The sequence below is a fragment of the Rhea pennata genome, chromosome 6 (assembly GCF_028389875.1).
Source record: "Rhea pennata isolate bPtePen1 chromosome 6, bPtePen1.pri, whole genome shotgun sequence".
Lineage (NCBI taxonomy): Eukaryota > Metazoa > Chordata > Aves > Rheiformes > Rheidae > Rhea > Rhea pennata.
The window spans coordinates 18,687,647-18,714,719 of record NC_084668.1 but is presented as its reverse complement, the minus strand read 5'-3'; the positions used below and the strand labels follow the sequence as shown (position 1 = coordinate 18,714,719).

The 27,073-nt window shown below is 41.2% G+C and overlaps 1 protein-coding gene across 4 annotated transcripts in view; it reads left to right on the top strand.

The window, feature by feature from the left end:
* The window catches only part of RBMS1 (RNA binding motif single stranded interacting protein 1), a 147,998-nt gene that overhangs the window by 30,399 nt on the left and 90,526 nt on the right, over nucleotides 1-27,073 (top strand). The window contains exon 1 of one of the 4 annotated variants that reach the window (XM_062578336.1): nucleotides 24,415-24,583. The exons of the other annotated variants lie outside the window; for them this stretch is intronic. Within the exon in view, the coding sequence (XP_062434320.1) occupies nucleotides 24,521-24,583 (63 nt within the window). The 5' untranslated portion in view covers nucleotides 24,415-24,520. Of the gene's footprint in view, nucleotides 1-24,414; nucleotides 24,584-27,073 lie in introns of those variants that run through there. 4 annotated transcript variants of the gene reach the window in all.

Genomic DNA, 27,073 nt, shown 5'->3' with positions numbered 1-27,073 from the left:
AATATTGTATCAATTCCAGAGCTAGTAAACCAGCTTTGAAGTAGAGAGGAGGAAAGGGATTTGATGTTTAACTTCACAATGAATTAAAGTTTTAAGATTAAGGTCTTAATCCAAATTCAAGCAAGTCCTTAACTGAAAAAGCAAACTCTTGAGGTTTAATGTGAGTATCATGCAAACCTAGTTGTGGCTCAGTAGCAGAAGGTCCAGGCCAAATGCAGAACTCCTTTCTTATTGCTCTTTAAAGTTTATGTGTGTGTGAGAAGAATATGCTTAGTGAATTAGCCTGGAAAATGATTAGCTAGAATTATTATTCCATCTTTTGTGGGAAGATGAAACTTGTGATTTTTTTTTTATGCACTATGGAAACTGATTAAGAATTAATAGGTGTTTTATAGTAAAATAACAACACATCATGTTCATTAGCATGTATTTATGGAACTATTGTATACCATATGTGTCTGTAATGTATTTTAATTTTTCTATATCATTGATGTACTTCTACACTTGAGTACAGTGTAACTCCTAGTTGCATGATGAACTCTGACATTTTAATTATAGAGAACACAAATTGCTGTTTGAAATAGCAAGCAACAAGCTTTCAGAACTTTGTATTGAAAAATGAATTTAGGAAATACCTTGTGGTCTGACTCCAGCAAAAATCTCTTCCTCCCCAAGAGTGATCCCTACTCTCTGCTCCTCAATGATAGCAGAGACACAGGCTAAAGAAAGGCAAAAGAACCAATGGCTACCGTAAATGTCTTTTTGTATGGATCCAAGTCAGAATTTTTGCTTGTATGGGGCTGAGCTCTTCTCTCAAGGAAGCTCTGCATCTGCAATTGAAGGCACCATTTTCTTCTCAAAGAGCAGACAAGTGCACCCTAGAGCTGTCTGGGCTAGCAGCCACTGTAGGATTTTAAATCCAATCAGTCTCTGCTATTCAGCCACCATTTCCCATTCAGTATTGAATTGTTCCCATAATTCTCCTCCTCCATGACCCAACTTGTGCTCTGTATGACTAAGTGAGCAAGGGATCTATACATAGATCAGGAGAGTCAGCATTATTTTATGCTGCAAACTGTCTCCAGATCTGGAAGAGAGTGATACAGTAGAATAGGTCAGTCTATCTCTAAAATTGATTATATCTATTAATATCTATCAAAGCAAATGCTAACATGAGTTTGGAAAAAAAAAAAAAAAAAAAAAAAAAAAGGAAAGTTTTGTGATTGTGATCCTCCCCCGCCCCAAGAGGGTCTTGATTAGAAAAGCTAGAAGGGAATGTGGGTTTGTATAAACCATCTCCCAGTAAAGACCTCCTTGTACTCTGGAGATCCTGCAGAAATGATTGTATGTCATAAAGAAGGAAAACAATTCTGCTACATTTAGTCCCGGGGTGGGGAATTAAGTGTTGTTTTGGAAGTTCCACCAGAAAGGAGAAAAGTTATCCTAAAATACAGTGATAGGCAGCTTCAAGAGCAGAAATATAGATGGCACATAGCATATATGCCTTCTTTTACAAGGAAACTGGCATAAAGATTTTTAAACCTCAGTAATGTCATAACATTTAGGACTATTTTTATGCTATAAGAAAACAGACCTGATCAGTGCCTAAATTTGATCAGCACTGCATAAATACTCTCTGAGAGCTGGCAATTTATAATTGGTCACTTTCCTGTTACTTTTAATTAAATAAATTAAATATTAAATTTATAGTAGTAAATAACAATTTATTCCTTTCCCCCTTTACTGTGATGCATGTGTGAAAATGGCACTTGAAACCAAGTGTATTTATTTTAGTCTCAATTTTTAAATCCTATGCCATGGTTTTAAATTTAACCAGGCTTTCCTTAAAGAAAGTAAAGCTTTCATAAGCTTTTTAATGGGCAAATTTTAATACAGGTATAGAATTTAAATATAGAATTTTAAATATAGAAAATTGGGTGAAATTCATATTTAGGGTTCTTTTTAAAAAGTCTCTTTAATTGAAATATTTGTTCTGAAGGATAATCTATTGTCCTCATGGAGAAGAGAAGATGACATCCAAAGAAAGCTGGTAACAAACATGGTGTCCCTTTATAGAGGGTTCAACCAAACAAGGAATGTCCTTATTACTCTAGGATGATAATTGTGGTTTTCATGTAAATTCTTAAAGAGGATGGACAGGGGGCTCTGATTCCTTATTACATTGTCCCTCATGCAGCAATTTATAACAAAAATAAAGTGGACATAAGGAATCTCTAAACCAGAGTCTCTAAATGAAATCTTCAGTAGTCTCCTAAGAGTAGGATGAATGACTACAAAGCACTACTCTGCTTGTCATCAGCTTTCCAGTAATGGATAACTTGGGTAGTCTGCAACTAATCAAGACAGAGGAGTACCCAAGGTGTACCTTATTAGGAGTACCTAATTTCCTTTTAGTAACCATTGTGTACCTTAAATAAAGAAAAAAAAATCACAATTTTTGACATTTGGAAGAACTACACTGCAACACTGCGAATCCCCAACATAGGTAAGGAAAACCTTAATTGGCTTTCAGACAAGGGTCAGCTTTCCTGTTGCAAGATTGGCCTGTCAATACAATGTCTAGCTTTCTTGTCTAAACTAGAAGTCCGTATTGGTGCAGCAATGTTATTTTTTAACAATTAGATGCTGAAATAAGATCTAATCCCCACTATGAACATTTGCAGGTTGCAAATGCAAAGCTTCTATCTGATGACTACCTCCATATTTCTGTATTCCATGTAGGCATTATTTATTATCTAATACTTACGGTAGGATAGCCTACCAGATCATGTTAGCAAGGTAGATGGAAAAATATCACTTTCCCTATGTCACTCTCACTATTTCCCTTCTGTAATCTCCCCTTAATGTATTTCTACCAGTTAAAACCATCATCAATTAAACATTAATAAGATAACAGATCACTACTGTTTTCATTTGGTCATATATTATCTTGAATCTTTCATGCTTTTCTGTTGACTCTGATTCATCAGTGTATATATAGGTCTGAACAGTAACCTGTGTGAATTGTTTCCAGTTTTTGAGTTCATTCTGCAGCACAAGCAACTTCTTGCTGTTCTGTGTAAAGATATCTCACGCGTCTCCAGTTTCGACTGTGACAGTCTTAAGATGCTACAGTAATGATCAGCGAGTGGATGGTAGTCAGAGGTGACCTGTGTTCAGACGTGATCACAAAAACAATGTTTTTCACCTAGTTCTGAACATTAGCTCATTACTTTTTACTGTGTTTTGGATGCTCTTGAAATATAAACATATCAAGACCCTGAGGTCAACAAAAGAATTGAGATCGTTCTGCTTAGCAGCTTTCGCGATCCTGCGTAAACCAGTGCTAAAACCACTTGTCAACCAACTGTTCCTTGAACATTTCAATAGCATGTTTTCAAGTGGATTTCATTTTCTGTAATAGCAAGTAATATTTTTGAAATACTGTAAATGTTCTACTCTTGAACTTTTACATTATGAAAGGATCAAGATCAAGGCTAGTTTGAGAAAAGGATTGAACTGGGTCACTCAAATGTTTGAGTCAACTGCTTAAAAAGACAAAACTATTGTGTGTTATACTGTTTGGGTCATGTTACAAGAATACAAGCAGAACTGTATTAAAGTCAATATTTAATGACCAATATTGGATTTAATAAAAAGTCAAAATTAACCCAATTTAATTTAAATTCCAAGGATAAAAATGTTGCTAGATTTGTCTGCAATAACATTTTTATATGTTTAATGTATGAATAAAAGAGTGACAGTTGATAAAGAACAACCATATCTCCATTATTTTAATAAAAATACCTCTTTTTCATTGATAGGCCCCAAATAGCTTTAAAATACATTCTTAGAAGAGAATGTAGTTCTCTTGCTCCTAGCACAGTATTAGTCATTAGACCATGTTAGCATGAAAGTCCTTATTGGCTGAGAGGCACAGAAGGGCGAACTTTAAACGAGGTATGCTTTCATCTCGCCTTTGCATTGCCTTGGATATGGAGTTATTTGTACTGTAGTCCTTTTGCTGAAATAAAAATAATTCAAAATTAGTATATAGGTTAATACTTGAGGAGTAGTAAACTGTAATGATGAGGTAACGGGTGCCTGATAAATGATTTTCCAAGTGTATCAGCGATCTTTTACTGGAGTTTTAAGCGCATAGGTAATACCATGGATTTCAGTGGTGCTTCTTAGGTGCTTAAATAAAAGTGTGTTCAGAAACAAAGGCTCAAACTCTATCTATATGGAATCCCATCTGTTGTCAGGGATGGGGCCCTATAACTGCTCAGAGGCCTGTCTCAGGCTTTTGTGCAAAGTGGCACTCTCTTCTTCCGCTACCTATAGTAGCTCTGTTTTCTAAGGAGAAACATTTAACGGGAAAACCAGAAACTTCTACGTATTCTATTAGTTCATTTGATAAAGGTGAAATTCCCTTTTCCGGCACGAACCCTGCATTGTGAAGGCACTGAGCAGCGTTTCGGATAGACGGAAGCTAGCTGGCAAACCCACCCCAGGACCGTGGCCGCTTGGAGCCGCTTCCGCGGCTGACGGCTAGCGCGGGGGCCGCTCACCCGCCGCACGTCGTGCCGGGGCCCCGAGCGCTGGGTTGGGGGAGATGAGTAGAGGCGCCGCCAACCACAGCTAAGTTCTGTTCCCAATGAACTCGGAGGCAAAATGTCTGCTGACTTATTTCCTGTTCCAACATATCTTCTAGGGGAGCCTTGCCAGAGTTGAAAAAATGACTATGTTGATAATATGCATATTATGCTTGTGCATGGGTGTGTTTGCCTGCACGTGTTTCTGTCTCTCAGACTAAGCGTACACGTATAGAAAATATTTTTTGGAGAGAGTTTTGAGTTTCTTGCTATTTTTAAAGCGCGTTGAACCGATTAATGATCCGATTAGTTTGTATAAATACTACGGAACAGCGGTAGCCTCAGAACACCAAGGCTCCCGCCCATGCTGCGGTGAGTGAATGAGGCTGCTGGCCGTACGCAGAGGCAGCGCCGCGGCCTCCGAGGCTGCGGGTGGCTGCCGGAGCGTTCTAAATACATCATACACCGACTTCTTGAATAAATAAAATATCAATTTTCTTAGTTGAACATGCTCTTTAGTCCTAGGCCGAGGGACTGATGAGCTCCCTCTAGCGGGTAGTTCTGACATCGGCGCTTTTCCTGTGGGTTTCCCCCGCCCTCGGTGACCGTTTACAGCTGATGAACAAGATGGCTGACGCGTCCCGCCGCGCCGCGCCGCGGCCCGAGGCTCGCGGTGGTCGCGGCCGCGCTGCGGCGCCTCCGCTCCGCTCCGCTCCGCTCCGCTCCGCTCCTCCGAGGGCAGCGGCTCCGGCCGTGGCGTGTTGGGGGCTGGCGGGGCGGCTCTCGCCGGGGTGGGGGGAGGGCAGCGCCTCCGGGCCCCCCCCCCCCCGCCGCCGCCGCCCGCGCTCCCCGCTCGACGCCTCGGGTTGGTGCGGTGTCCGGGGCGGAGCGGAGCGGAGCGGAGCGCGCCCGCGCCCCCGACCGCCCTCCGGTCTGGCCCTCGGGGGCATGGCTTAGACCGTCTATTAAAAGCAAATTTAAAAAGTCCTAATCCGTGTGATGATGAATGGTGTTTATTATTAAAACTGGAAGCGTTTTGGAAACCTCGTTCACTCTTGATTGCTTCAGAGAAAACATTCTGCTACAGAAAAGAAACTTAATTGGTTTAGCTTTTATTCCGTTTTTTTAGTCTGTTGAACTTCCTGGTTCTCTTGCCTTGACACAAAGCTGAACTGTTTGGGATACAAACACTGATCGGAAGTTTAATTGTTAGTATTTATTTGTTCTTGTCTTAGCATTTGATTCACTTATTGTTACTTTTTTAAGGCTCAGGAGTTCTTTTGAGGGGATCCCTGGGCACCGTATTCATATGCACAAAATAGACATTCAGGGCTGATTTGACCAGATAGTGCCCTGCTAAAGATTATGTTGCATAAAGAATCTGTGCGTGCCACGAGAGATGCATGCCGCAAGTTGCTTCGAGGAGAAGGGAGCTGCCTGCACTGCTGAATGCTGAATCCTGCAGTTACCTTCACTGCAAATGTAGTTAAACTTGATTATTTGTCTTCTTATTATATTGGCGCAAAATAAGAGTGGGAGAATGTCGCTGAAACAATTAAAACTGGCAGTGAAAAATAAGACTTTCTTTTCTTTCCCAGTACCTCCAACATAGCTACGTTTATAACTGAGTATGTGTCTCTTGTGGTCTCGATTACATCCTGTGTTTTTAGCTGGCAGCGTTTCCTCTGCAGAGGCCCTGTTCTGTATGCCAGTATACATTTCTGTGTACATTAAAAGAACAGAATCAAGATGAAATAGTAAATGAAACAAAAAACTCCCTGTATAAGTGGCTTTTCAATACTAATGCTAAGAACTAAACGAGAAGAAGTGTATTTATCACGTTTCTTTTTATAGAAACTGCAAGTATGCTGCTTTGTGTTGTCAGAGGAAATCGAGCAATTTGTTTAAATCATCAAAAAGGTTACGCAGGCTTTTCTCCCATCCTTTAATATTTTAATATTTGAAGGCTGCAGTAACATTTTTCTGAAAATACAGCTTGACTTCTGCGAAGTACTGTATGCTTTCAGAATTAGCTTGTGAAGCCTCACCTCTAGAAACGTTTCTTTCAGTTTGCATAGAAACATTTTGGAACAGTGAACTGCACTAACAGCTGTATTCAATCTCGAGTAAAATCACTTCCTGAAAAAAGTGAAATTAAACTTAATATACAAGCTTGCTTGGAATATAATACTATGGAGTTAGGGAACTTCATGATTATGAAACCGAATACATTCACTCTGCTGAGGTAATTTCTTGTAAGTTGTTCGCTCTGGAAATCTTTAATCAATGTCAGTGTTTTTAAAGCTAAAATTCATACATTTCAAGTGTGCTTTTTATTTCCCCTCACCCGGATAGCATGTTAGTTTGTTGAGTTTGTTTTTGTTTTTGGAAGGATTTTCTGTTACAGTAATATGAGGTGGGGGAACAGAGGAGCTTGGGCACTGTTACCTTCCCCCGGTGCTGAGCATCATGCAGGCATGAAACTCATGCGATTGGCTTAGAAAAAAAAAAGAAAGAAAAGAAAAGGTATTGGAAAGCTATATCTTTTCTTTTTTAAATATGTATGTATATATGTTTATGTATGTTTCTTTATATATATATATTTCTTTTAAATATATATATTTCTTTTTTTCAGGCTGTTCTTCAGGGTACACTGCAGGGTGGGAGGTATTCTGTATTTTTTTTATATACTTAAAATGAAAAGTGAGATTCTGGATATATTTATAGTGCAATCTAAAGGTAGAAACTGAGCTAGCTTGAGTACTAATAAGTGTCACTTTTGTGGTATAGACTAAAACCATCGATCAAAGCTCAGCACCCAGCCAGACTTTTGCCGCTAACGCTAGAGCCTGCCTTGCTGTGACGAGGCTGCCCAGGGTATACACAAGCCCACTTTAAATAAAACAAACAAAATCTTGCATGAACTACAGCTGCACATTAGAGTTGTTCTGTTGACATGACTCTTATCAAACTCTTTGTCATTCATCTACCTTCACTATCTGAGACTTAAAGAAACCCCCCCCCCCAATTACTTGGTTGTATTTAAATTTCAAATAGAGGAACAGAATGCTTAAATCCTTATAGGTGTTCAGCACCTGAGTCAATCATCTAGGCATTCAAGTGATTCTTAAAATCCTGTCTTAGCTGATAGTTAATTTTAGAGGTACCTAAATCTTTTAGGTATCTATGGATATTTTGCCCAAACTTTTAAGCTGATTCTACATTCATTCATCTGGAATCAGAATCTAGGGGAAAATATTCAAAAGTAGCTTTCTCATATCTGGAATGAGTGCCATAGTCACTAGGTTATAGAGCTATTCCCCCTTTTTCCCATTAGTATTTCAGCGTTTTCCATAAAACTGTGATGACTTTGGTAAAAGAAATTGAGAGATGTCCCCTCGGGCATGCTTGCGGCAGCAGGCGCCAGGACGGAGCGCGAGCCCCAGCTCCAGGCTGAATTTGGGGTCCTCATTTTCCCTGCTCTGTTCTGAACGTGTGATTCTTCCGAAACACATAGTGTGCATGTGTCTTCTCTGAAGTGTGTAGGGTTTCTCTTCCCTTCCCTTTCCTCTTACGCATGGCATGAGTAACCTAAGGGCCTACCTTTGAGCAGGAAATTCCAAGGAGGGGGAAGGCCACCTACGACGGGCTGCAGTTGCCGGCCAGGGGGCTGACAAATGACCCTTTAACTTCTCATGCAATCAGCTTTCAAGATAAACCCCGCTTTCAGCAGGAGAGTTGCTTAAAAATCAAGTTTAGCGAACTGAATGCATGCACTGTTTTTCCTATGTATTGTCTTGTGAATTGAGATAACTTTTTTCTATAAAAAGGAAATTTTTTTGACTTTTAAGCACTGTATTCATTTGCACAAAATTCCCCATTTGATAAGGACAGTCTTTAACATCAGTAATATTTCTTATTTTTCTGATTTGTCATCTAAAAATTTTCAGAGGAAGTTTACCGTCTGGAATAAAGTGGTGGGGTTCTCATATCATTGCTTTATATACTGCTTCTTTCTTTTTAGGTTCTGTGTGTTTTTCTCTGGAAAATACAGGTGTAAATTATATATACTAATGCAACAAACTATTCATTGCAGTAGAAATACTTTCGAACAGAAAATATACATGGAAGTTTTTCATTTAATGCAAAAATAATTGCTTTCATCTCAGCTGAGCTCAGTTATGGCCCTTGCAGCACCAGAGTATACCTCAGGGCTTCAGCTGCTTTATGGTTGGAACATATACTTTAGTTGGCTTTGTTGTAAAATGTAGATTATATACTCATCTGTTGGATGATAAAACCCTCTTGGGAGCAAAATATGTTTCTTTTTTTAACATGATTTCTCTTTACTTTATCCAGATCCATATAACTAAAATTAAAATTCTGCCCATCCCAGCCATCTTTCCCCCCCCCCCCCTTTTTTTTAACCTCCAACAAAAGAAGTGAGCATTTTTTCCATTCCTCATCCAAATTGTTGAGATGCCCCTGAGGACCTTTGTTTACAGTGTCTTCTAATTCTTTTTTTTTTTTTCCCCGTGACATTCTTCCCTCCCTCCAGCAGTGAGATACTAATTAAAGAGAGGACTCTGTGACCCTGGGTTGTTTAGAAGTCACAGGGGAGGGGTGGTGGCCCGATGACAAAACCATCCCTGCAGGAAGCAATCAGGCCTGAGACCTAGCACAATACCTACTTCCATCACCTGAAAAACCCTTTAGATTTGGAGATTTGGGGCAGACGCAGATTTAGTTTCCCTCTAATAAAGTTTCTTCATTAGAAATAAGGCTTCAGTATCTCTGTGTGTCAGTGTGTGTGTTATTGTCCAAGGACTGTTTTTTCATAACCATAACTGAGAAATATTTCTCTTAATAGAGTTTGTAAAGTAAAAGCAGTATTAATATTACCAAGTATCATATACCTTTGTGTTTAATTTCAGGAGAGAAGTAGTCAGCACAATATCATCCAGCAGGATTAAGATGTGAGCTAGTACATATGAATTTCATAATATTATTATTGCTATTATAACTTAATTTTATGCCATCACTACGTATGATGAACACCTAGCAAAGGAGAAATTCAGGATTCATTCCAAATTAGCTATTGTAAACTGGGCAAAAAAAAGCTATCACTTTGATTTTACGGCTGCGAGAGTAAGACCCCTGCCTGCGCGCAGCTCGCTGCTCGGGGGCGTTGGCGCTGCGGCGCCCGGGGCCAGGGCTGCCCCCCTGCAGCGCTGCGCTGGCGGGGTGGGGGGGACCCGGCTGCTGCATCGGAGCAGCCAGCGAGGTGACGCAGCGGGCTCTGGCCCTAACGCCCCATCCTCGGTCACATCCGTACAGTTTTGTCTTGTACCCATGAAAGAATCCAGCTGATTTTGGTAGCTATCCACTTGGGCTGGCCCGCGTAAATCAGATGGCAGTATTGAAGTGAGCAACGTGACACCATTCCTGTTGAATATGTGGAAAAAAATCCGGCTGCCTGGGAGCTAGATCAAAGTGCAGACAATAGGCACTTTAAAATGCTAATGTTAAGGAATTTTTCTTTCTTTCTTTCTTTCTTTTCTTTCTGTAATTAAGTATAAAATTAGCTAAGAGAAACATTTAGAAGAGCTGTGCTTAAGGCAGAAGAGTAGAACATTGTTGTGTTCTACTCTACAGCCTGCAGGAATCATTGTCTTCTTGAAAATAATCCCTTAACCTTGAGTTTTCTTCTCTCTTCTCTTCTTCTCTTCTCTTCTTTATTTTTATTTTTTTTTGTAATTCTTGGAGGTATGGTGATATCTGGAAAAATTATAAGCTGTAATATTTTTCTGAATACCTGTCTATATTACTGTTGTCTTTTTTCTGCAACAAGATTTAAGCTTAACGATTAAGCGTTCTCTGTTCAGCCAGATTTCAAGTCTAAGTGTCACCCAAGCAGGGTAGGCAACCATCATGTTGCTTAAGGATCTGCTTAGATCAGTCAACTCCAAGTATCTGACATGCCTTTCACTTTCAGAATCAGGGAGTGTAAAATATATAAGACAAAAAAAAAAAAAAAAAAAAAAAAAAAAAGGTAGTGTATAATATACTTGCAATTATTTTGCCAATCTGATTATAGCAATCAAAACCACATTTTCTTGATTAAAAGTAAGGAGCTTGTCTATATTCTATGTAGCAGGCATCAGAATTTTGATAGCATTTATTCTGTAAACTTTCTTTTTTTTCTTTTTTTTTTAAATGAACTACTGATCCTTGAAAAACTAAGCTAGGTGCAGTCAGTTTTGGTCAGCTAGCAGCCTTACATCTTCAGGAAGACGTTGCCCTCAGCACCCTAAAACAGTCTGAACAACAGATCATGCCCTTCCCTGCAGCAACTGTGTGACCCTTTGAGCCTACCCGCAAGTCTGAGCTGTCTAAAGAACTGCAAAGTTATTGCTGCTGGGGCAGCAGAGAAGAACTAATAGTATCAGAACCTCCTGCTGTGGTCCCGTGATCATTGATGCCGGATCGGCGCCCCGTGGGCCTGCTTGGCCGTGTGAGCTCGGTCCGGATCGGGTCTGAGCCCACAGCTGCGTTTCTGCTGCGTTTGCCGGAGAGCTCAGTACAGGGCTGATCTCCGTGGAGGCGGAGCGGTACCTGCAGTACCCGCACGTAGCGGTACCCTGAGCCCCGCGCAGCTGCCCTGCGTTGCTGCCCTCTTTTTTACTGTTCAGTCCAGGCACTGTTTTACCAGTTCCTGAGTCAGGTTGGAGTTCTGGCATGTTAAGGGAGCAGACTCACCATCCCTGAGCACCAGTCTCTGCCCGTGGCTGATCAGCAGTGACAAGCTCCCACGGAGATGTTGGCCTTCTGGGTGTTTAGATCGCTTGCAGGAGGCAAATAAAGATTTGACCGCAGTGATTGTCCAAGAGAAGGCGCCTGCCTGAGGTGTGAACACTGACTTCATGGGGAGCTCTGGGGCTGTGATGTTGGAGTAGAAGGGAGACAAGAAGGAGTGCAAAAATGCCATATCAAGTGATCTTCACTTACAGAGCAGTGCAGATGCTTGAGACTGTGATTTAGCCTACATACTACTAAAATTATCACCTTCAAAAAAATTGCAAAAATATTTGACACACAATTTTTAAAAATAACTTTTACCAAGGAAAGCAAGTCTGTGCTGAGTATTCACTGGATCGCGTCATACAGCCAGTGCATTTTTGATCCAGTACAAAGTTCCCTGAAGTTTGATTTAGTGTCTCTGTGAATCTCAACATAATTTATTCAGTCCAAAAAGTAGCAGCCTTTACATCACTTATGGTTATTGCACTGCCCATTTGAGTAGATCTGTTATTGTTCAGATTCCTTTCTGGTTTTGTAATGGCTGTATTTCACATTAAAGTTCAATGGTTTAATTAAGGAAATGACTGAATAGGAAGTTACTGTAACCATGATTTCAGTTTTTAAAGACAGATTTGTCATGCACGTGAGGAAATTTGTTGATTTAAGTTTTTTGTTAAACGTGTAACTTCTCCATCTTTTTTCCCAAACCACTCATATTCAGATAAGTTCAGATGGATCATTCATATCATTTTTCTTCTCTTTGTGCAGCTTTATTAGTTTATTTACAACCCTGAGTATAGTGGAGCATTTTTCCCTCCAGTATGGTTTTAAACAAAGGTGATTTCATTTGCAAGTTTAACTGAGATCTGAAGACAAAATCAAGAACAACACTGTTTGCTCAAGTCTCTTGAAATTAAAGTATTTTATGTTCTGCTACTTAAAACTCTGAGTAGCTGCTTGCTTTCAGTTTTGGCTCCTGTCAAGGCTTTGAACTCAGGCTGTATCTCCAAATTCCTGTTCCCCGGCAGTCAGGTGGGACTTGGAAGTCGCTGCATCCGTGCCTGAGCCTGGCCAAGACCGCTGTGCTCTTACAGCTCTTCTCTATAGCAGAACTGTGAATCAACCAGTTAAAAAAAAAAATAGTGCATCTGTACGTTGAAACTGTGTCAGTTTACTTTTCCGCTTGGTAGCACACCGGTGTGAGCAGGTGGCTTCCTACGGCTAAGGAGTGTGATAATGTCTTCTGCTCCGAAGGGTGAAGTATGTGGCTGGTGTGGTGGCGAGAGGGAAGGCTGTGATGGGCACGGGCACCAGCCCCGCTGCAGAAGGAGTACCGAACTGGAGCTGCTGCGGCGGCGGCGGCGGCAAAGGAGCTCGCATCTACTCAGGACTGCAGAGTGTACCCACCCTGCCAAATTGTATGTTTATTAGTTTGATCAGCTACCAAATAGTGTGAGTAGTACGGTAAATAGCATTAAGTGTTATGCATCATCTGAAGCCTGGAGTTTCTCAGCAGGAAAAGGCATGGCTTCCCCCCCCCCTTTTCCTTTTCACTATGTTTATTTTATGGTTTACAGCTCTTGAAAGGAGCAAGAAACTTTCTAGTAGTCCAGCACAAACTAACATCTATAGGTGGGTATCATAAAATAATTTCCATTGCGACGCAAACTGCCTAACAGGCAATCGACGCTGACAGTCAAAAAGTCTCTGGTAGTTAATGAGTGGCAGATTACACAGCAGCGTAATGTCTTAACAAAGGGCTTCTAGCACAGGTTGGAGTACAGTTCGTGAATCTTACCAGACAGATGTAATAGAAAATCAGTAATTAGGTTCAATCAATTAAACTAACTGTAACTGAGGAATCTAAAATATAGACTGTAGATTATAACATGATGTATTATTTTAAATAGAAATGTTGCAGTAATACTTTTTTAAACTAACATTTTGATAAATAAGCAAACTGTGCCATTTGTTTTGTTAAAAAATGTGTCTATGTTGGTCATATTTTAGAGACTTAATTTGAAATTTTTAGGAAAATGAACAGATTTTTGCAGTAGCTTACAGTGACATTGTAAGTCAATTTGGCCAAATTTATTGGTTTAGCCAATGCATAGCCCATTGAATATAGTTACTAAGGGACTATTTCAGCTCTCTTGCTTTTTTCTTTGCACACTGGCCCAATTCCTGCAGAATCATGTGCCTACATGATTTACTCACCTGAAAAAGACACCTAGGAAAAAGAGTTTATTCTTTCTTAAGTTACTCAATGTGTACTAGATAGATAGACTAAGCTAAAGTCCTAGTAATGTCAAAAAGTTAGTATTTTCACATGTGTTAGCAACTGGTGTTGAGAGCCTGCAGTTTGCCTGAAATTAGTAATACAACATAAGGATTTTTATCTAGTCATACCTCTTTTCACTTCACTCATGTAGTTGATTTAAGAACACTCCTTTTCTCCAAGTAAAATCACTGGATTGCTTATGTGGACATAGTTATGCAAGTGCATATGTGTATATGTGTATATCAGTATGTTTATGCTTGAAGGGTCTGAGGCAGTGTTAAGAACTACCCTTCTGTGGAATGGAATAACAACTTCAGTGGAAATATAACGAACAAGAGGATTAAAAGATGCAAACTTTTGAGCATATTTAGATTTTTAACTTTCTTTCCATGTATTTTGAATGGAGTCTGTAATCCTGATAAAAATTCTTCCTTGAGTTGTGAAACAGTGGGCTCTACTCGTAAAAGAACCTGAAATTTCTTGGATGCAAAATGTATTTTTTCACTTTGTGTAGAATGTGATTTATATAACATCTCAGCTGACATGATCTGACATGTTCTTATGAATTCCTTTGCAAGGCAAAAATGCCTCTAGTTACAGTTTATAATAATGAGACTGTCTACTGTAAAGTAACTGATTACAGTGAAGGTATAAGAAGCAAGCATGTTTGCCTTTCAAAGTCATTAACCTCTCCTCGCTTCTAGAGTGCCTAAGCCTGGGTTGTGCAGTAATGTTATCTGCAGGTATACAAAATCCAGCTGTTTCTCCAAACATAATTTTGTGTGTGCTTCACCAAAGATAATTGGATGGTAGTTTGGACTAGACTTCAGCCAATCAGGTTAAATAATCTACCTGATAGATGACTGTGAAAAATACAACAAAATTCAATCTATAATTACGTAAACAAATATTCGCATGAAATCTTTTCCATGATATTTAGAATAGTGAAGGGTGAATTGTCTGTGTCTTAGGGTTGAAAGCAGTATTATGATAGTACTCCGTTGTCTTTATTGATGTACTACTGAATTACATTAGAGAATTACATTTCTGGATCAGGTCTTGAAGTGGGAAGTTGTTTATTTGGATGTTTTGGTGGATAGGTAGCAGAAAGCAGAAAGACCACAGCATGCAAGGGCAAACCTTCACATAGGTTCATGTTAAAATACTATGGAGAAAATATCCAGTTCTACTTCTCAGACTACTTCCTTCTAGTGACTAGTCCTGGAAGGATCCTGCAGTCGTTTGTTGAAATCCTTTTTATCTTAGAGCTCCATTCAGCCAACACTACTGGGAATATTGCTCCACTAAACTCCGTGGATGTACAGTTTTGCTCAGAAATAAGTGTAGCAAGTTGTATGGAAACATTGTGAATATCTTGTTCCTGGGGAGCTTAGTGAAAAATTCTTTTTGAAGGTCCCAGAACTGAGAAAATCCTGCCTCTGCAGAGCTTCCGACAGAAGCTGTCATAGGGTAAGACAGAGAAAGGAGTTGCTAAGATGGTGAAGAACTTCAAAGATTGTTCAAGCTGGGGCGAAAGTTCAACCTAATTCTTGTGCTACCCAGACCAGCTCACCCAACTCTATTGCAGTGCATCTGCACAAAAAGGCTGAGATCTGCTTGTTGCAATAACCTGTTTTAAAGCTTCCCCACTTTTCTGGAATCTGAGTGGAAATGCACAGTTACAAATTTGGTTGCCAGTGAGAAACGTTCCGGGTGCAGTTCCGCGAGGTGGCCCTGGACAGCAGCATCTCCTCCCCCAGCAACTCGCCTGCCTTCCCCACCTTGCCTTCTCCCGGCCGCCTGCTCCCGCTGCTTGGCTTGTGGGGGCTCCAGTCTTGTTAGTCAGCTCTGTGTCACTGTCGTGGCAGCAGGAAAAGTGGAAAGATTTCTACTGGTTTGGTGAGTTGATTTGGAAAGTAGAAGACCCAAAGGATCAAGGAAAGGGCTTGAAACCATGACACTCAGTGTCATGTTACAGGAAAAGGAGCACAAGATTTCCTTCTTTTCAGCATCTCTGAGCAGTTAAACCTGATCCGTAGTTCGTAAAAGCACAGCCTAAGAGTTCTAGGTGAGACCCAGGACCCTTTGGTAAAGCTCCTGTTGACTATTTCAAGGCCAGGATTTCACTGCGTGTTTTATCTTTGATATATATGCATTGACATCAGTGAACAAACCTGGGAAATATGGTTGTACAGATGTGATAGATACTTTGAATCCAACTTGAGAGAATTTGTTGAAAACATCTTTACGAATCTATTTACTAAAATAAATATAAAACTTAATTGTGATGCAAAGAAATATTTTCCCACCGTGATTTGTGCTCCTGCCAGCCCAAGATATTTAGCATAGAACAATTAGTAAATAAGTCCATGAATTAGTCACTGAAATAAATTGTTCCTAGCCATCTTGATTAGTTTACTGATTACTGAACATAAATATGCAGATCATTGCTGAATGTAAAATTACAGGAACTGAAGTGATGGCACTAATGGTGAATGCTGCAAATACCGAACATAAATGGAGAATAGTCTTACTTGGGGGACAGCTATATAAAATGTATCTCAGAATAAAAACAAATCCTGGAAAGTAGTGACAAGTGCTAAAAATGCAATGTTAACTGCATTCATATTCTGGAAGGTGAAGGCACAGACTTTGGAGAGCAATGACGTTTGCTGCTACTTTAGCTCAGAAGAATGGTGCTGGCTAAAAACGGTTTGCAGCTGACGGCTGTACAGTGGATGGGAAAATGGCTTTGGTGTCCTGCTCCTGTTTTCATGTGTCTGTGATGCATCAGCCACATCTTGTACCTTCACCATAGCAGCAGGGAAGGAAGGGCTGCATCAGCAGGCAGCTGAATTCCTCTTCCATCCCCAAGAGCGGACTCTGCAAGTCACAAAGTATCAGGAAGGAGCGGGGGACCTTTTACGGCAGATGCCAGATATCTTGCTAGTGGAGAACTTTTATTGTCATGACCACTGGGCAGATGACATTTATGAGCACTAAATATACACAGGAGAAGGAATTTTCTTATTCCGCATATGTCTGTTGATCATTTAGTTTTGCATTATGTTGATGGGTAGCAGATACAAATATAATAAATATGTAATTTCAGAAGTCAGGGAGGGGGAACATGCACTTTGAGGAAAATAAAAGTTGATAGTTTCTATGGAAGAGTAAAAAATATAATGCTTGTCAGAGATCCAGGCTATACCAGTGTACCTCAGGAACGAGTCTATCAAGGTTTGTGTAGATAGTTTTATTTTAAAGATATTGAAAATGAGATAACATTCAGACACGTTATTGAATATTTGCTTAACTTCTGCCACATGATCTCGTTTCTTTCCTTCTTATTCTAAATTAGGTCATTATAATCAGATTGTGTATTATAAACAAATGTCTTTGTTTATATATGATTATAAAACAAACTCAGAGGGTAAGGGCTATAATTTTGAAACAGATAAAATTTATATGCCCCCTTGAAACCTATATGGAAATGAGTTTGTCACACTCCAACTGAGAGGATATAAATCAACACCACAGAACCAGTACAGGGTTGTCAGTGTACCCAGGGGAGCTTCAGCACTGTAAAGACATTTGCAGGTCAGAAATGAGGTTAATTGGCAGGGATGTGTGTGAGGACAGAAAAAATTTGCACAGCGCTTGTCGGTAGGTACAGCTGTCATTTCTTTACTTGACCACTAGTATTTGTCAAATAAATACAACAGTACTTCATTCCAGGGAATGAGAGAGAGAGAAAAAAAAAAAAAAGACGCAAGAAGAGTCATCTTAGGACACCAACGTTGTTGGGAAAGAGCCGTGTTTTCTGTTTCAGTTCCAAGATATCAGTGCGACTACACCTACTACACACAACCTGCAATCTGGCTTGTCTCTCTTGCCAGTGTAAAAAAGATGACTTCTATCTGCAGCAGAGGTTTGCAGAGCAGCATTTGGTCTGTTTTTTCCTCAAGCATCCTTCAAGCATGTAGCTTCTGTGTGCGAGTCCGGTGCTGCATTAGTGACAATAACTCCATACTTTATGGCATATCAGATTTTAAGTGACTTTTTCTGCCTCTTTGCTTTTTTCATAATGACCCATTTTGGATAAAGTGTGTGCTGCTATGGCAGCCTGTTCCTCATTCTTCTGTTACAGAATCTGATAATAACGCCTACAGTGCGTGTTTCTTTCAAAATTTGTCCCATTTTAAGGATGTGCAAGGAAGAGGAAAGGGTCTTAAATTATTCTTTCCAGAAACACAGAACACTGGCAAATCCTGCTGAAGCTATTTCACACTCTTAGGTACCAAGACAACGACACACAAAGGAATAAAATTTGCGTTTGGCTGATTTTCAGTCAAACCTTCTATTCTAACCACTGAGCAATGATTTATCTTTTCACTGTTGTTAACTGTTCTCAACAATCTTTAAACATATTTTAATTGTAGGAATCTTTTGATCTCTTTTCTTTCTTTTTGCTAAGATTCTAATAAAAAGGTAGAAGTGTAACCGATCAACCTGGCCCATACCCAGAAGAATCTCATTTTAAAAAACAACACATCAAAATTGAACAAGTTGTGAATACCAAGAGCCTTCTTTCTGTATGAACACCAACAAATATAATCCTACTTTAGAACTGTACTAATTCTGATGTTTAGAAAAAATATTTGTGTATTTGTAGATTTGTCTTCATCTTTTATTAATACTGATATTCAAATCGTAATATACATATAAAAGCAAAAAGCTGCATAGAATTGTTGATTGTTTCATAGAAAATATTTGGTAGATATTTTTTTCTTGCTTCCCCTATTGCTCCATAAATTTATTTCACATATAATGTAAAATGCAGTCAAGAAGGTATATCAAAAAGTGAGCTCTCCTTAGGAACTTCACTTAAAGCATAAATACATTTTTATATAATGATGAACGTTGTTAATAACAAAGCAGAAAAAATAATATACTTTGTCATATCAGATAGACTTTATTATTTTGTTTTACAATAGTCTGGCAATTGTTGACAGAATTTTGATTGTTTTATAATTTCAAACAAATGTCTGGCAACATTATCAAACTAATGGCAGAATTAAAATCTTTTAGAGTCATTTTAATTAATTCTATAAATCAAGATTGGATTTTGCCCTGTGTTGTAATTATCAAATATGAGCAGCTTCCTTAAATTCCTGTTACATAGTAGCCCCTTACAGTAATTCTCTTTCATAGCTGTGCTTCCCAGACAAGGTATATTTAGGAAGGGAGTGTTTGTTTGACAGTGGGAATACTTCTGTAAGGTAATATCTTGTCATGGCTTTCAAAGAATAAATAATGCATTTCATAATATAAAATGCTGGCACTGGCATTAACAATGGATTTTATTGCCCTCTATGCTTGTATTCTTTACACTAGTAATCAGTGAAGGAATGAGAACAATTACTTATAATTGTGCAATTTATAAAAGTGTCCTTACAAGAACATTTAAGGAAGTATAGAAGGAATGAACTGCAAGCTAAAATGAATAGGAGGAGTCTAAACATTTCCTGAGAGGCAGAAGCCCTGTGGCCAGAGCGGAAGAGGCATTCTCTCTGCACCAAATGGAGCAGCACTCCTTGGAGCACTGGCCTTTTTTTCATGGAGAACTGCTGGATTTAAAGAAAAAAAGCCACAATACAGATGAAGGGAAAATCAGAGATTTAGGCTGGAAGATTCCCAGAAAGAATGAGCTGATAGGTTCTAATCATAGGTTTTCAACAGAAATCTATATTAGTGATTCTGAATAGGTATTTTATAATCAGTGATAAAACATTTATTTTTTTGTATTCTAATATAGAATATTCTAATCTAGAATATAAATAATTTGGTATATTTTTTATCAATATTTGAAACAGCATAGCTGGAAGAGATTGTTTTTCTTCCCCCTTTGCTTCTGATTGTCATGAAGACTCTTTTTATTGCTGAATATATTTCTATGATTACTTTTGTACCATTAAGACTGTGTTCTTAAACAATAGCTTCTCATTGTGTACTGCCTAGTTCTTAATAGAGCATATACATCTGCAGAAGCCATTGCTTCTTTAGAATCTTCTTTTTCTAAGAATAAGTTGACTAAAGTTTTTATATAAAATGTGTTTTGCATGTTTTCGCATTTCTCCTGACCTGTCCTTCTTTTTCTTGCTTAGTAAGATATGGATTGTTCTTTTTGCCTTTTTTTAAAAAAATCTTTTTAATGAGATGGATACTTGATTTGGAATATTTAAACAATAATAAAAAACATTAGTGAGGAGATTATCTATCTCTAAAGTAGCTTCCCTTGTAATAAGGTGTATTCTGTTCCATCAGTTATCATAAATGCTTTTCTTGTTTTCTTGTTTTCTATTCTTAATAGCTGAGTTTAATGCTAAAACTAAAAACTTGTTTCTATATGATTCTTAGCTGCCTGTATTCCTTTATTAACACTTTCTGGGAAATACTTAGTATCTCTCAAAGTTCAGCCCTGCATACTGTTTCCTCATCTTGTCTAGGGCATTTCAAAGTATTTTTGCATTGCTGTGGCTCAGCCTCCTGCCTACTCTGTTTTGTATCTTTTCACATACGACTGGGTTCAGTGAGCTGATGGATACTCAAGCAAATGAGCATGGTGGTGGAAAGCTGATAAGTCTTTTAAGTCAAGTCCTGCCAAAGTGGGGAAATAAAGTGCCCACAACAACTCCTCCACTAATGGGTCTGCAGGAGGCCCCAAAGTGGCTCACTTGTCCTGGCAAGACAAAAGCATTCTCAGAAAATTCAGGACCTTCAATGTAGACTCATAGGACTTTTCAACAAAAGTTGCCCTTTTAAAGCAGAACTCCAGGGTGGAGGGACCATCTGTCCTACAGAGACACCGAATGCCCCGAGGGGAGCTAACTGCGCCAGTCAAACTTGGAGAAAAATAAGGGAAATCTTGGATTTGCTTTAGAACAGGAATGTTAAGGCAGCTATTTAAACGTGTATAATTGTTTATAAAGTAATGGCTTAGTTTTACCCATCTACTATTTGTTAAGATTGACAAACCTTACCTGCAAGATTCTTGAGGACTTCCAGTTGTGTTGAGGTTGGCAGAGAAATTTCGTTTCTGTATTTGCTCAGCCTGTCTGCAAACCTAAATTTCTAAACAGTACACAAGACAAAGAACATGTAAGGACAGCATTATGGCTACAAAATGTACCAGATCTGCTCATCAAGTTTTCATTATTTCTGAATGAGTGACTCTGGATAATTTAAAGAAGCAATGAACGTAATATATATGGACAATTAACGTAGATTTTGTTAGACCCTACTGTCACCTGTTTCCCTCAGGAACAAAGTGAATTCCCATTTATAGCTGTAACCAGCAAGATGCCTGCCTATTTGCAAGTCTGTTCAGACCTGTTCCCACACAGTTAATATTGTATCCTTGAAAATATGATTTAAATTATCACATCTGTGTATGTTTCACAGATTAGGTGTTTCAATTTTCTCTTATTTGCAAACAAGGCTTGCTTCTTTCATGTCAGAAAATATGTATGGGAACTAGTTATCAAAATCTTGAATTGATATATATCACTGTCTCTCTGTATACTGAAAAGCCTGGGGAGAGCCTTACCAACTTAAACACAAGGGTTTACACAGAAACCACTTCACCTATGTTCTGGAGTAAAGAAAAAATAGAAGCTTTTTCATATGAGCGTGAAATAATTGAGGTCAGAAGAGACCTCAGGAGTTCTGTAGCCCAGCTTTCAGCTCAAAGTGGTGTCAGCCAAGAGATCAGATCGGGTTGCTCAGGGCTTTATGCAGTCTGGGCCTGAAGATGTCCCTAGGCACAGACTGCACAGCCTGCCTGTCCTGATGTCCAGCTAGAACCTCTCTTATTTCAATTTGTGTCTGCCGTCTCTTTTTCTCCAACTGTGCACTGCTGTAAAGAGCCTGCTTCTGTCTTCTTGATAACCTCATTGTAGGGTTTGGAAAGCAGCTGTTTCCCAATTTAAGACAAAAATGGAGAAAGATTATTACAGCCATTTGAAAATGAACAGAAAGTTGGATTAGCACTTACGATAGGTCATCAAGGTTTTCTTCCTAGAAAATATTGTAATGTATCTTCCTTAAACAAATATTAATAAGCAGATACCTCATCTAGGGAAGGTATGAGCACAGTGAGCACTTTTTACAGGATTGCATTTGATGTTATGTGTAATATGCCTTAAAACAGAATAATGGTAACTGAGGGAAACACATCACATGCTGAATCCAATACAGGGAAATCCATGTCAGAACTGGAGAAAGCTGGGCTGCTTTGCAATATTCTTGAGTTCCTGGTATGACAGTGACTTAGAATAGAGCCAGTCAAGCATACAGCGTTCACATCCCTTCAGCCTGTAACTGGGGGGGGGGGGGAGGGGGATGGGACAGGAAGAGGAGAAGGAAGGAAGGAAGCAAGGGATGATTGACACTTTTTAGAAAGCTTTTCCCAGAGAGGGGAAAGCGTGGTCGTTCTCCACATCTCCAGTCGACCAACCTTCTTGTAGGGGTAGCAGTTTTAAGCTTTGTCACCTCTTTGTTGACCAGAATGCAGTACAGAAAATACAGTTCATATCTTTCATTTGGGAACATGAATTTTAGCAGCAGAAATGGCCATTTCCTGTTGCTGTTTTACCACTTTAAGACAGTATTTCTACACTGCATCTTGTTGTCTAAGGGTCTGTGATAAGACTGGTGCACAGGTTGCCTACTGTAGTACATATTTCATCTAGGGAAGGCATGAGCACAGTTGCATTTCAATCAAATTAAGCCCCAGGTACATGAACATATTAAACCATATATAAATCTGATAGTGCTGTCAAAACAAGCAGTCATATCCACCTTCTTGCCCCTGCCTACTTTTGCTCCTGTGCTACCTCCTCCATGCTAGCACAAGCAGTAGCACAGCCAAGTAAGGGAAATGATCTGGCAGAAAACAAATCTGATCAGAGAAGAAACAAAAACAAAACACAAGTTTCACCCAGCATCAGTTGCCCTGCCGTTGCCTTTCTCCACAGCAGTGTGGAGTGATGGTTGTCATAAAGTGTGCGTGAATCTATGTCTTAAGCAGACCAGGGAATGTGAATTTATCCTAGCTTTAGGCCTCTGTGCTAACCTATGCCAGCTGTGGGAATACAAACGATCCGTGATCCAGCATGAAGTTAAGAGCAGTACAGATGGACGATACCTGATCTGGCATTAAGTTTGCCAGTACAAACTTATTCTGTGGAACATTTTTCAATGACAGTGATCTGCACTGTGTATCATGTGACTGCAGTGCTTTTGATCCACTACTAGCAGCCCTTAAACTTGTTTCATCAAATCCTGGCCGAACTGAACGAGCTCCATTTCAGGCCTTGAAAGAAAGCAGACAGTTATGCAGACTGTCGTTCTGCCAAGCGGCAGCGCTTTCTTACTATTGACTGTACTCACGTGAGCCCTGATCTGCCACAGCACTGCGTTCGGCTATCAGAATATTTGGTAATCCTTTATAGTCGAGAGTAACTGAAGATTATAAGGGGTCTGTAATACTGGCGTTGTCAGAGCAATTGCAGAATGCTACTCAGCCCTTTGCGACTGACTTACCTGGCAATTTCTTGTTCCTTCCCAGCTATATTCTGTTGTCGTTTTGTGTGTGTGAGCTTAGGGCCACGTTATGGTGAGAATGAGGAAGAAAAAAACAAAAGATGCTTGATGATGCCTGTCAATGCCAGAAGGTCTCTTGCACTGTCACCAGTTCAGCAGACTTGACAGCAGTTGAACTGTGTACCTCTGACAAGGTAGATTCCTGCTGTCTCAGAGGATTTAATGTAAACAGTGCAGAGTAATAGTGAATTTGGAAGATCTCTTCTGCAAGCTTTCCTCTTTCTGTCTCCTACCCTCGTTGCCTAATAGCTAAGATTGCCTAGGCCCCAGACTTGGTGAAGAAAACCAGAATTTTCCTCCGCTTCCAAAGTGCTGGTTTGGAGCATTAATGAAGGCCTTGAGCAGATGATCCCTCCTCCACCCTGTCTGCATTCTCATCTCCAGTAAAGAAAAGTTAGGGGGTAAAAACTACCATTTCTGCCACATTCAAAGCAGCTCCCCGGCGCGGGCCGCCCCCGCGGCGAGGCGAGGCGCTCTGAGCCGCATCCCACCGCCAGGAAAACTCTTACTCGCTCTTGGCAAAACTCTCAGGCGCTTCGGAGGGGAAAAGCTGCCCGAGCCGTTTTGCCCCGCAGCCCCGCGAGCGGCCGCGGGAGGTGCTCCGCCGCGCAGCGCCCTGCGCGGGGAGCCTCGCGGCGGAATGCGCGGCACGCGCAAGTTGCGCCCGACCCCGCCGCGTGCCGCGCATTCCGCCGCGCCCCCAGGCGCAACCATTGCGCGCCGCGGGGGCGCGCGCCGCCCCGCGCCGCGCCGCGCCCTGCCCAGCGCCGCACCCCGCGCAGCGTCGCGGCCCCGCGCAGCGCCGCCGCCGCCGCCCGCGCAGCGCGGGGGCGGGGGCGGGCGCTGTGCCCGCTCCGCGCGGCCCGCCGCGGCTCGGCGCTCGCTCGCTCCCTCCTCCTGGGCGGTGGTTGAGGCCGCCGGGAGGTGGGATCGGCCGGGGAAGCCGCCGCCGGTCAATGAGCGCTCGTTGATGGCCGGCTGGGCGGCTGCGGCGGGCTAGCGTCGGCGGCGCGGAGCAGCGCGGAGCGGCGCGGAGCGGGGCCGGGGCGGCGGGGGAGCGCCGCAGGCGCGGGGAGGCACGGAGGCGGCGGGCGCCCTGCAGCCCCGCCGCGCCGCAGCCCGGCGGCCGCCGAAGTTGCTCCCCATCCCGAGGGGGAGCCGGGGATCAGGCGGGGCCATGATCTTCCCCAGCAGCAACAGCAGCGCCGCGGGCAGCAGCCGGACCCCGTATAGGAAGCAGGTAAGAGCAGCAGGGCTCGTCGTATTCCCCCCCCCCCCCCCCTTTTTTAAGAGGTTAGGGGAGGAGTGGGGAGGGGGGTGGCGACTTGCGGGAGTTGTGACTCGCGGTCCGCCGAGGATCAGCTGGTTGCTTCTCCAGGGCCGGGATGAACAAAAAGCGACTGTTTCCCCCGAGTCTCCGGTTAAAAACTGCGCGGTGACCTTGCCGAGGAGCCCGGCGGGAGGCGGCGGGCGGCACCGCCGCTGACCTTACGGCCGCCGGCGCGTTGCGTGCGGCCGCGCAGGGCCCCGCGGCCGGCGGCCCTGCTGAGCTCGGCAACAAGTTAAAAAGGCCTGGTGTTGCAACACGGGCTGCAGAGCGAAACTTCAGGCTGGGTGTTTTTCGCTTGCCGTGAAATGACAAAAAGAAGCAAGGCGCGTTTTTCTTTTCTTTTTTCTTTTTTCCCCGAGCAACCCTCCAAAATCCTCCGCCCTAGCTGAGCTTCAGACTTTCCCCTTCTCTCCCCTTTGCAATACACAAGGGAAATCCTGTGACATTTTATGGGCAGACAGATCACACTGATAAGCTCGAAGCACTCGTATCTATGGAACTGTGCTGAAAGAGTTTTTTTTTTCTTTGTTTAATCGCTGCAAATAAAATAGTGGAAATAGTTGGGCTGTTGCCTTGTTGGGCCGCTGTCTCTTCAGCTGCAGTTTTACTTCTTTCCCTGAAAATATTGGCGTTAATGTTGAAATATTTACTGTAAAACAGGTTATTTTTTCATTGAATCTTTGATTTAAAGAAATCTCACGTTTTAAAGTTCAACAGAAAATATTCGCTGTGTTTGTGTAGGAAAGGGTAAATGGAGTAGAGGTCACAGACAAGATCCTTGGTTGACAAAGCACCAAAAATACTCTGGCAGTTTTTTTTTCTTTTTCTTTTTTTCTTCGAGAGAAGAAAAATCCTTCTGTACCTGCTCTTTGCAGTTGAAGCAAATAATTTAACTTTTTGTATTAACGATACTAGAGGAATTGCCTTTTTTTTTTTTTTTTTTTTTTTTTTTTTTTTTGCTTGGGGTCAGAATTCATTAAGGGCAGAAATTGCAGATCATATCTCAGTAACATGCATAGGGACTTAGTAAAGGGTTTCATGGAAATTAAGGTTAAATGGGCTTTGCAGTTTTAAACTTTTGGTGTGTTCTGACCGACTATGATTTGTGTTACTAGCCTGTGCCACAGTGAGGGTTAGATGATTATGCTTTCTTGAAGTTTAAGCTCTGGCTTAAAAAATATTGCTATTTCCTTTTCCCTCCTCCCCCATTTTATAGCAGCATCTTTTTGATAAAAATCACTTGTGTATTATCTCAGTAACACTCTGCAGATGCTGCCTGACAGTGCACAGAGTTATCTTTGTATCTGCTGCTTGGAAGTGTTCAAGTCCATACATAATAAAACATGCTTATTGTGTGAGCCGGGTTTGGTTTGTTTTTAATAAATGCCCCGGCTACACCCACGCTGCTGATCTCACCTAGTGCTTCTGCACGCTCTGTGCGGGCAGGCAGGTTCCTGGCCGCCGTTTTCGGGCGCTACCTGAGGGGCCGCTCGGGCCCGGGCTGGGGCCGGCGGCGGCCGGGGCGAGGCCTCTCGCGGCGCGGGCCCGGCTGCGTGCGGATGCGAGTTACCCTGCTGGCCTGGAGCACGCTGATAAGATGCTCCTCTTTTCACAGTGCACTCCTTAGATTCAAAGAGCTAAAGGGGCTGACTGAATCAGAAAAACAAACACACCCTTTTTTTTCCTCCTCCTTCTTCAATAGGCAGAGAAAGAAATGAATGCGAGGGTATTATGCGGTCTTAAGACCCTGGGTACCAAAGGTTTCTTTTGTTGGTGTGTAGCCATTCTGCACTCAAACACTTCCTACACAAGGAGCACGGCCTGGGCCTTTCTCCGTTTAAGTCCATGGAAAACTATTAACTTCATTCATGTAGACTAAAGGCATTTAAAGATTGACTTTCTGATCTGCCTTTCACTCAGACCTCACCTGCAGGGGTGAACTGGTGTCAAAAATGCTGAAGTGTGTTATGAGCCTAATTTTTCAGCTCCTGTTGGTAATTAAAAATAGCCCATATTAAGTCTCTGCATGTTCTATGTAACCCATATTCACACAATTAAATTAGAGTTGTATTTTATTCTGTGTCTGTAAAAGGAGACATTAGATTTCCTGTACTAGCAGCACCTACCCTATGAACCTGAGAGTAAATTTAAATAACTTAAAATGAAACTAAAATATCTTGAGCAGTTTATATATCTCTGAATTTGTGCTGTGACATGCATGATACCGGAATGGTATAACAGCATTTAAATTTTTATACTTTCCTGTTACATTTTTCAAGTCTGTAAAAAGTTCAGTAGCATAGTGCTAGATAATACAGTGAAAAGATGTGTAATTTGCTGATAAAAGGCAAAAATACACAATCCTGACTTATTTTAAAGGCATTGTAATGTAACCTGAAA